Raw genomic sequence first — 10875 nt, 5'->3', positions numbered from 1 at the left:
TTATCGAGGAATAATTCGCGGCATCCCGGACCCTTGCTATTCTCGTAGGTACACGTACGCGTCGACCTGGCGGTGTGTGAGTGTGCCGAGGCACGGCAGTTCGAACGAAGCTACGGCAGCGCCGTCGTTTACGATGTCGGCCACGCGTGCTCAGATCGCCTCTCTGACAGGCATCATGCGACCGAATAATGCAAAATGTTGCTCGAAAATGCAAGAGTCGGACCTGTTTGATGGCGAGGGCTCTAGATTTATCTTTTATCTAGCGCTTTTGACTACTGATAAGCCCCATCTTTGCATTATCGAGGAATGATTCGCGGCATCCCGGACCCTTGCTAGTCTCATCGGTACACGTACACGCCGACTTGGCGGTGTGTGAGTGTGCCGCGACACGGTTGTTCGAACGAAGCTACGGCAGGCCGTCGTTTATGATGTCGACCACGCATGCTCAGATCGCCTCTATTGTCAGAGATCATGCGACCGAATCAGAGAGGATACTCGGAAAATGACTGTAGGGAGTATCGTTGACTCCCTAGTGCATCCGCTAGGCGACGCAGCGGGCGCCAATAAATAGGAGCACGACTCTATGTATCTAGGGATTTTCCCCGAGACACGCTCGGCGTTCTCCCTAGGCACCAGTCGCACTGAGTCTGCCGCCACGTGCAGATACAAATAAAGTTCCTCTTACCAACATATACGTGCCTAGTTCTTAACCTGGATGGTAGGCCCCATACCTACATGCCACTCGACACTGAATGTGGAAAGTGCACCCAGCTCCCCATACTGGACGAAAATGTTACTATTTAGCTTCTTCTAGTGGCCGTTATAGCGGTACTATCGATTGTTCAAGGCCACCTGGGAAAACTTTCCTAATACAAAAATTTAAGTGTATTGAAAATTCGAGTAATAAGCCCAGGAAATATTGAAAAAATATTGAAAAAACTTTGCTCAGTGTAAAAGTTTGCTCAATAATTTTTCAAAATTGAGCGAACTCGGTGAACTTATTTCTGAGCTTATTTTTCGAATTTTACTTTGTGCATTAATTATAAAATTTTTTTAAGTTTGTTTTAGGATAGTGAGGCGCAGAGCAGTGCAGCAGCAAGTGTAAAGAGTGTACAAATAAGTGGATGAAGATATCATTTGTATTAGTTTGATATTATATGTAATTATCTGTTACATGTATAATTATGTATTATTATATTTTGAAATAAAATATTGTAAAAATAATGTATTGTTGCAAAACATATTATATCCTTTTATTATATTATATCCTTTTTTTTTATATAAGTTTACTTCTAAATTTATGTAGTAATCGTACTGTACAGTAGATATATGTGTTTGTGTATATGCGTATGTGTATGTTTGTAGAATCGTATAGCTATATATATAGCTTTTAGTTGAGGTCAGGAGGGAATGGGTCTAGGTGGCACTGCTAATGTCCACACATTATACTGTTGCGTCGCAGTCAGTCGCAGTGTGGTGGGATGGGGACTTTTGTTGTGGGTTCGAGTGCCCGTGGAGCGCTGAAGCGCTCTGCTCGTGGAGGTTCACAAATAACTTCGACACAGAGTTAAATGGCGAAAATAATTGTTAAAGATTTATTTAGAAATTCTTGGAGATGTAACTCCCTCGGTTCTATAATGAGTTCTGTCTCGTCCTGGAGCTTCGAATCCTTTTTCTAGCTTCTTCCTTCTCGTCTCGCTTCCTTAGCCAATAGGAAAATTGGGATCTTCTGGCTAGGCTTTGATTCGTCGGATCACTCGTCTTCCGGTTGCTGCTTGATGGTGATTGGTAGTGGATGGATCTTAATAGCGCACGCACGGGAGTGGGGTACGCATGAGGGTGAAGCCCCGCCAAAACAAGGGACGTGGGGCCATGTTCGACCGAACAAGAGAGAGTTCCGAGGGAGTTCCAAGAGGTCCTTGACTGAGAATTTATGACCTCTTGTCCTTAACTGATTCCGGACTTCGACTATCCCTAATTTATGTTGAATTGGAGAAGCTACTCTAAGAGGCTGCGTGACTTTCTCTAAATTCCTCAATTAGTCTCGCCGACTCGAATTTCGTCAAGGATCTCTATGGAACTCTCCCGGTCTTTCTTTACCTACTCTAAACTATCGCGTCCAAATAGAATACATATGTATTAAGTACGCGATTGCATCTTATATTTAAATTTCCCTCTCCGCGCCATTAATCGATGCTATATATATATCTAGCTATGTTCGCGTGGTCAACTGGCCACGCTACAAATACATGGGAGATTGCCCTACCTGTCTTCGACTGACACAACAACTCTGACACTTTATTGTAGTTTTACAGGCTTAAGGGGGCCGGCAGGGTTTGAAATCCATATGCTTATGCATGGGTCAAAACCTTTTCAAACTATCCCTTCAATATTGCAATGAGCAGTTTAAAAGTGGTCACTTGTGTTTCCTAAAAGTCCAATTTATGTCTGTATAGAGCCCAAATTTCGAATTTCTACCTCATCGGGGAGTAATTAACAATATTCGGCAGAAAATTCGAATTCTGAAGCAAGTATGACGTCACAAGATGGCTGCCGCTGAGAGATTCTCTTAATTTCGCGAGATTTAGTGTTCGTATCGAAAAAAGGGCTCTATACAGACATAGCGAAGACATGTACAAACACGGTGGTATGCATTTTTAATTGATTACTTACTTATTTAAGACGTAAAATGTCTAGAAAAAAGGCACAGGATAACATAGCGTGACAGTCAAGGCCAAATGCCTGCCGGCCCCCTTAAAGCACGTCTGAACGTTGTAACAGTTATCCGCAGAGGGAGAGAGTTGGCCACGAACGCCACTCAACCGGTGAACATGAAAACCGGCGCATGCGCACAAACGCGCAACATACGCGCCACCGTGGCGCCGCCCCACACGTATTTTTCGAACGACACATTCTCCCGTAAGGCTGGCAGTCTTTCTATATATCTGTGGCGCCTCAGCGATGCGTAGTTTCTCCCGCGTGCCGTCCTGGCGCTTCGAACGCTCCGAGAAGGAGAAAACAAGTTTTGAAGCCGCGGCCGCTTTTTCTCATTGATCACTCCTGAAGACGCTTACCATTGTTTGCATTTGAGGATGCACCCTAATCGCGGCCTTCTTGTTTCCTCCTTCTCTTTTCTTGTTTAATGTTGTTTGTTTAATGTTGTCTAGGTAATTTAAAAATAGCCATTAATTTAACTTTCATTTTTATTACAATTTGTTTCTCGTTGTTCATTCCATCTGTACATGTCTCATGATTATCACGTACATTCCTCTCTCAAAGTTTTTATTTTACAAATAAACCATTTTTAACATAATTTTACTAGTTAATTAATTTAACTATTGTTGCCGCTCAGTTAACGAACACGCGAACTCTAAATATCTCGTCGGTGTCCAAGGTCATACATAAGAGTTTTCTCCCCCTGGTTCTGTTTCATGCTAAAAGTTGCCCAGGTTCTGTTCTGTGCTAAAATGGTGATGTCATAAATGTGGGAACGCCGAATCCCGGGCGTGAGCACTCTCGTATCCTCTCTGGTCAAGGTTCAAGATTTACAATTCTTGAAATGCTAGGGGGTTCATGTCATCGTTATGTCACTATTTACATCAAGTGTCCTACTTTTATGAATTTTTCATACTCAAGGTCGCGTGGAGGTCATAATATTAGAGGACGGTAAATTCGTCTTGACCTCAGCTATCGTATAGCGATAATAAAAATATATCATTCCATGTAAAAAACGTCGATGACCTTGAAATTTCAAAAAATATAACCTTGAACTTTTGAAATTTTCTTCTATCATAAAAAACAAGCGAGATATTTTAGATGGTCGAGTTAGGTGAGACACCCTGTATAGTAGCCTTTTAGTCAATTGATTTTCCTTTCTACGTAACACATAGTACATGGTACGTATGCTGAGATATTGAACGTTGAACGTCCGTAGTATTTCATCGTCTGCTTAGATTTTCGGAAACTGTGATTCTCTTGAGGAGAGGAAATATACCAACATGTTTCGACACCTTGTGAGGCCCGTTGCTCGGATTACAAATCCAGGTGAGATAGTAGATATTATATACTTTATTATCACGGTATTGAACATACTTTTTCATTTTAAAGCCCTTACATAATATCGGTGAATGTTACTTTTGTTATATTTCGAAAATATTTAATAATTCTTCAAGTATAAGTTATACATTTAATACATGTTGTGCATATATTATAATATTTCTAACAACGAGAAATTCTAATATAATTTTTGTGAAATTTGAAACCGATTTTTCATTATTTTCAATTTTAAATTGGCAGTGTGATTATCTTTTAAATATTCTTTTTTTCGAGGAAAAGTTGACATAATCGATTGTTAAATGTAATACATAAGTACAAATTTAGACTCAATGAATTTTTATATTAATACTTTACATAAGGAAATGTTTTCTCCTCTTATTTCAAAAAATAAATAAATAATTGTTAAAATATGAAGGTACTCGGTCACATCAAGTTCCTCACATTTTGAGACCACCACACATGGATGAACTGCCAGTACCACAAGGTTGTTGGAAGGAAGCACATGAGAAAAATAATAGAAGATATAACATGCAATTAATTGCTGGTGTTCTTGGACTTATTGGTACCATTGCATTTGTATGTAATAATATGCTATCATTGTTTACACATATATTTAATTACAGTATTAATGTATAATTATAATATTTAAATTTTTAGGGTAGAGCCACTGGAATGCTCTGGCTCAATTACAGTGCACCAACTCCAAAACAGTAATTCTTTAATTACAGTAGATATATGTATAAAATGTTGTAGAACATAAAGAATATTGTAACTTGTTACTATTCAATTTTATGAATAATATAATACCTTGTTCTCAATAAATTTGATTTGTAATATTATCTTTAATTTATTTTTATTGCTCAATTGCTTAAAGTGCTGATTGCTCAAGACATAGTAAAGGGAAAGAAATGATGTACATCAGACTGTTTGATGAAAATGACTTACAAGCATCCAGTGTATCACAGTTGCAGAGTTTTATGATGGGCAGAATGTTAAATTTCTGGCACATGGCTCACCTACTGAAGTTACTCTCCACTTCTCTCCATGTAATTTTCTGATAGAGACTCCAGAACTCTTAGGGCTTAAGAACATCCCTTAAAGTTGACAGCCTAAGTATTAATATGCCAATAATAATAGTAATAATAAAAAATAGCTTTTATTAATTTTCATTTTAATTTATTTTATGGGATAATGAATTTTTTCAGTTTTTTTATAGGAAATTATATTACTTCAATCTAAATACTAATATGAATTACAAAATTTTATTCACATTACAATTTTAGTTTACTAAGGTCCTCAATGAGATCGAGCTATCTCAGAGAAAAATTCTAATATATCCTGTATGGTAAATTCAAGGGTTACCATACTGTCTGGATAACATCGTTGTATCAATTCCTCTATGTATATATATTGTGCAATAAATTCACCTTGCATTTCACGCCAGACAACCTATAACGAAGTTGCATATACTAGGCAGACAGTAATAGTATATGATATTGCTATATTAAATGTTTCCATTTACTTGTAATAAATTTTCTTCTTCACATAGGTGCTTTTCAACTTTTCTATACAGATTTTCCAAGCCCTTCTTCACTTCTCGAGCTGGATATTCCTTTACAACACGCCTAAGTTCTTGTTTGCTGAAAGCCATTTGATAACTAACTTCAGATTCTTTAACTCCAGCACCAACTTTTGCTTGTACACCTTCAAAAAATAGCTGTTGACAGAATAAATATTTCTATTTTGAGTAGAAATTCCAAAATCGAAGACTAAAAATAATTAAAAATTGTAATAAACAAACATTCAGTTTCTCAAGAGGTCTTCCAAAATATTGTGTAACGTATGCTTTCAAAGCGTCATGGTATTTCTGTTTAGCTTCCTTGCGCTCATGGTCAAGTACAGATATTTTTAATTGTGACAGAAGATCGTACAAATGATGAAAATTTTCTGTAATGTAATGTACACATTATATTTAACTCGTATGAACAAAAACAGAAACAAATGTAAGATTTTAGACTTACCCATCTTAATAACTTCTGGTGGAGTTTTATGATGTTCTCTACTATGGATAACAATTGCTTCAAACATTGCACTTACTAATTTAGTGTACCATTTTTCAAGATCAACCTTCCGATCAGAATTTTTGAAGATTTTTTCTGCTGTTTTTGCAAAATGTTCAAAATTTTCTACATATGACAATATACCACACTTATTTCTGCGATTAACTTTAGTATCAGATAAAATTGACTGTAACTGAGTTTGCATAAACTTGTCGAAAGATCTTTTTACTTGAATCAAAGCTGAAGCAAATGTCATTGATAAAAAAGAACCAGTATCTTGTGCTGACATAACATGTTGGGACAAACGTACCAAGACATACATACACCAACTATAAAAATTGCGTTAAAAATTAATATACAAGTAAACAATAAAATTTAATATCAGACAAATGTGCAGAAAATGTATCTACTCCGAATAAACTTACAAACTATCAATTTTGTCTAAAAAGGCAATAAAATTATTTAATTCAATTTCCAATGTAGGAAATATCGCTGCCATTGTTGCGCGTACTTCTTCATTTACTTGTCTTTCCAATTTTTTACTTGCAGTGGAGGTAACTGATCCAGGACTTGCTGCTCCATTGCTAACATTATCTGCTGTTTCTTCCAATTCGCTACTCTGACATATTTAAAAGGATACTTAGACCATACAATTACTCACAGTAATATTCGGCCACTTTTAAAAGGACGATAACATTTTTAATATTGAATCATACGACTTGGATTTTTTTGAGAAGTTAGAACAATGAGTTAACTACATGCCGCGAAAAAATTTGTTTTCAACTTTTTTAATGTAGGCCTATATTGAAAATTTAAAAAATAAATTTTGTAGATCTATATCGGTTGATGCGGAAAAAAAAGACAGGCATTGAAAGATGTAAAAATCCTTAGCTTTATTACAGTTACAGGCCGAGAGTTGTGAAAAACTGCAATTTTCACCATCTTTAAACATTTGTAGATCATTGCAACGTTGACCGATTTTTATGAAATGTTCAGAATATGTATAATTGACTAATAGAATTTTTCAAAAAATTTTTTCACGTCATGGAGTAAACTAATTGTTTTAACTTCTCGCAAAAATCCAAATCGTATGATTCAATATTAAAAAAGTTATTGTCCTTTTAAAACTGGCCGAATATTACTGCGAGTCGCTGTATATGTTACAATGAATTTATAATAGTAAAATTTACGTACTTTTGATGGAGAAAGAACAGAATCCAATTGTAGAAACGCAATACAAAAGGCTTGCTCTGCAAGACAAACTGGTTGCATTTGTGAAAGCATACAATCAAGAACTGAGTCTAATAGATTTCCATCTCCTACAGGTGCCCATACTTCACCACTTAACAAACAGATAGGTGCTGGATTTAGTAAATCTTCTGCCTTTTGTCCACTAGATCTTGATGTATTTGCTTTAAAAAGAAATCTTATTAAAAAATGATATATATCATTATTATAATTAGAGGGTGCGAGAACTCAAAAATGTCGAGTATCCGATGGTCGGGACTGGTCGAAAATTTTATTCAGGATCGGGACGGGTTCTCCAAAATTTTGGGGATCCTGAAATTTTCAAAAACTCGACTCATCTCGACCCGTTGCGACCATCAGGTCCCGACATTTTCAGGTTCTCGCAGACCTCCAATTATAATAAACAATGCATACTATTGTACCTTGAAGACGTTTAGAAATCAGTTTATTCCTTGCTTCTTCAAAAAATCGTTTTAGATCTCTTTTATATAATTTACTCATTGTATCTGTATAAACTTTGGTTAATTGTACAAAAGCCTTATTGTCCAACGCTCTTAATAATTGCATCAACTCAGTATATGGCTCAAGTTCGTGATGAACTGCTTGATGTGTTGGAAGAATCAAATCTGTTGATGACGTTGATATTTCTCCAATGTCGTTTCCCTATAAAACCAAAAATATTCTATATTTAAGTCTATTCTAAGTTATTCTATAACTCAGCTTTTTTCAATCGATCAATATGAAATTACATGTACAACTAAAGTATATCTACCAAATGTATAAAAAGATTATTCAAATGCCTAGCCACAATTATAGAAAATTTTGCTCTATGCTTATCAAGACGTCTCTTTTGCTCAGTTACTGCGCTTAATTTATCAAGTCCTGATGGTAAGGGAGCTGTCGTGGCTTTTAAAAGAGCAACACCTGCTTGACTAAGTTCTTCTTTTTCTCCTGGTAGTTCAGCTTCATTCAAAATGTGTTGATGAGTCGGTGAAATATCCAATTGTGACTTGTCAAGCAAAATTAAAAATTGTATATAAATACAATAAATTTTCAAGTCTTTCTACGATTTTTATAATAGAAATTTCTTTACTGTAACCATCTTATACATATATTACTTACTATGACTGTATTTAACTGATCTAGCAGAAGTCTTGCATTAGTGTTAGCAGTATGAATAGCTTGATTCTTTTGGCCCACACGAGCCATAACTTCTCTAATTCTACCAAGCGCTTCATCATAAGCTGCAAGACGAGCTTCAACAATTGAAGCTTCGGTTATTGCTGCTTCAATACTATTCATCAATTGAGTTACACGGGCTTCTGATGCCAAAACTGATTGTACATTCTCCTGTATCCATAAATAGTGCAAACTGAATTAAAGTCGAATTTAATAACAAAACTAATTAAGATTGTTAAAACTTGTCCAAATTTTCATTTTATGTTATTTAAATAAATAAAATATTATTTCCCAGAAATTTTATGTTACCCCATCAAGAATAGAGAGATCTTTGGAAAGAGTTTCCATAAAGAGTTCTGCATTAGCAACTGCATATTCGCAATTTTCCATCATCTGTTTTAAATCAGCAGCTTCTTTTTCAGTAATAGGTTGATAATCTGATGAAATGGGTGATGAAAGCAGTTCTAAAGTCGAAATATTAAAATTCTATTAAATATTAATTTGTAGAATATATACGAGAATATGCTGATAAAGGGAGTATCAATTTAAGCTGTCAAAGTCTTAAATTTCTAATCGTCTTTATATAATATTTTCATAAATATGTTTACCTGGTGTGAAAGTGATGCTATCACTTTCCTTCAAGGAACTTGGATCTATAAGCCATTCTTTAGGAATATTTTTAAATTGTGGTCGTTGAGCTAGGCTACAAGAATAGGTATACAAATTGCTCAGAAATGTTCTTCGTTCCTGAACTGTTGTTACAGACCATTTGTATAGTTTATCAATGTGTAATTCTATATCCATAGAATCATTCTTAACTCCATCAACGATTTGAATATCACTCATTGACCATGATTGTTTTTTTTTAAATACGTTTTTATCGTTCTTCTTTACTTGATACAAAAGTAATGATGGAGGTGTATCTGTGGTCGTAGTTAAGCAGAGAAAGCTCATTTTCTTCTTTTTATATGCCTTACTTACATAACATACACTTAATAATTTCTCATCACCAGGAGTAAACACTTCTCTTTGTAATGTATGCCGTATTGCTGCCATAATTTTGATTATATTTTCAAATACTTTCTATACACAACTTAATTGACACTTATCAATTTTAATCTTTTCATGAACCACTTCTTAATTTAAATATATCCATAAAAAGACAATGCGATGTCTTTCCATGAACTTTTATAAACTTGTGTAACCAAAGTACCTTGGTATAGCCTCAATGTTTACAATTTTTATAAGATTAGTGTATATGAACTTTTGATGCATGTTCTGGCGTTGTATTCTTAACCATAAATTGAAGTAGGTACATTTTAATTTTGCTGATATTAAATTATGTCTGAATAAAATACTTCTATTTGACAGTTCTGTCACATTGACATAATACATGTCACTGAATATATACACCAATATACACGTATATGTATAAAGCAGTATAAAGTAGTCGAGCACGTGATCACTACATCTTTTATTGACCAATAACGAGATGGGTAAAGCAGCCGTTCACACGAGTAGACCAATTAGAAATGTTTACTGTTATTACAAGTGGACATTTAAATTTGATGTGTTGTCGACTATGTTTACCCGCTGATGACAATATATGTATATTTAGCAAAGTTAAAAATTGGTGTGTAAGACGATGTAAAGTCAAAAGGATTACTTCCCTCACTTCATCTAAATCCGTTTGTTATATGATCCATTTCATTGATACATATTACCACTTCGACAAATATAAAAAAATACGTGATGCCACAACCTACTCTAATTCTAGCCGTGCTGAACAACGTGGCAACACCGCTTGTGGATGGATCGGGAGTCCTTATTATGTACAAGCAATATATTGTAGCGTGGCCAGTTGACCACGCGAACATAGCTAGATATATATATAGCATCGATTAATGGCGCGGAGAGGGAAATTTAAATATAAGATGTAATCGCGTATTTCATACATACGTATTTTATTTGGGCGCGATAGTTTAGAGTAGGTAAAGAAAGACCGGGAGAGTTCCATAGAGATCCTTGACGAAATTCGAGTCGGCGAGACTAATTGCGGAATTTAGAGAAAGTCACGCAGCCTCTTAGAGTAGCTTCTCCAATTCTACATAAATTAGGGATAGTCGAAGTCCGGAATCAGTTAAGGACAAGAGGTCATAAATTCCGAGTCAAGGACCTCTTGGAACTCCCTCGGACCTCTCGCTCGTTCGGTCCCACATGGCCCCACGTCCCTTGTTTTGGCGGGGCTTCACCCTCATGCGTACCCCACTCCCGTGCGTGCGCTATTAAGATCCATCCACTGCCAATCACCATCAAGCAGCAACCGGAAGAC

The 10875-nt window shown here is 35.8% G+C and overlaps 2 protein-coding genes across 2 annotated transcripts; one reads left to right on the top strand and one right to left on the bottom strand.

Moving 5' to 3' along the window:
- The first annotated feature begins 3883 nt into the window (after window positions 1-3883).
- Window positions 3884-4895, top strand: Cox7b (Cytochrome c oxidase subunit 7B). The gene is made up of 3 exons (XM_076789334.1): window positions 3884-4044; window positions 4472-4632; window positions 4714-4895. The coding sequence occupies exons 1-3, from the start codon at window positions 3999-4001 to the stop codon at window positions 4768-4770; spliced, it is 264 nt and encodes an 87-aa protein (XP_076645449.1). The 5' UTR covers window positions 3884-3998; the 3' UTR covers window positions 4771-4895.
- Sec3 (exocyst complex component Sec3) lies at window positions 4753-10341 on the bottom strand. Its single transcript, XM_076789333.1, has 11 exons — window positions 9152-10341; window positions 8853-9007; window positions 8487-8714; window positions 8137-8373; window positions 7787-8027; window positions 7311-7528; window positions 6542-6735; window positions 6078-6445; window positions 5858-6003; window positions 5579-5773; window positions 4753-5505 (listed from the first exon to the last, which is right to left on the bottom strand). Exons 1-11 carry the CDS (start codon window positions 9597-9599, stop codon window positions 5353-5355), a joined length of 2583 nt encoding a protein of 860 aa, XP_076645448.1. The 5' UTR covers window positions 9600-10341; the 3' UTR covers window positions 4753-5352.
- Window positions 10342-10875: the final 534 nt, after the last annotated feature.

The sequence above is a fragment of the Halictus rubicundus genome, chromosome 6 (assembly GCF_050948215.1).
Source record: "Halictus rubicundus isolate RS-2024b chromosome 6, iyHalRubi1_principal, whole genome shotgun sequence".
Taxonomy (NCBI): Eukaryota; Metazoa; Arthropoda; class Insecta; order Hymenoptera; family Halictidae; genus Halictus; species Halictus rubicundus.
Note: the sequence above shows the minus strand (reverse complement) of the source record. Positions and strands in the feature narration are given on the sequence as shown.

What these genes read in the sequence shown, in the direction of transcription:
- Cox7b (XM_076789334.1), top strand. Translation starts at nt 3,999, where the DNA reads ATGTTTCGACACCTTGTGAGGCCCGTTGCTCGGATTACAAATCCAG. An exon ending in TGCTCGGATTACAAATCCAG is followed by an intron (nt 4,045 to 4,471) that starts GTGAGATAGTAG and finishes TAAAATATGAAG; the next exon opens with GTACTCGGTCACATCAAGTT. An exon ending in TTATTGGTACCATTGCATTT is followed by an intron (nt 4,633 to 4,713) that starts GTATGTAATAAT and finishes TTAAATTTTTAG; the next exon opens with GGTAGAGCCACTGGAATGCT.
- Sec3 (XM_076789333.1), bottom strand. Translation starts at nt 9,599, where the DNA reads ATGGCAGCAATACGGCATACATTACAAAGAGAAGTGTTTACTCCTGGT. An exon ending in CTGTTCTTTCTCCATCAAAA is followed by an intron (nt 6,736 to 7,310) that starts GTACGTAAATTT and finishes TAAATATGTCAG; the next exon opens with AGTAGCGAATTGGAAGAAAC. An exon ending in GACCTCTTGAGAAACTGAAT is followed by an intron (nt 5,774 to 5,857) that starts GTTTGTTTATTA and finishes TTCTGTCAACAG; the next exon opens with CTATTTTTTGAAGGTGTACA.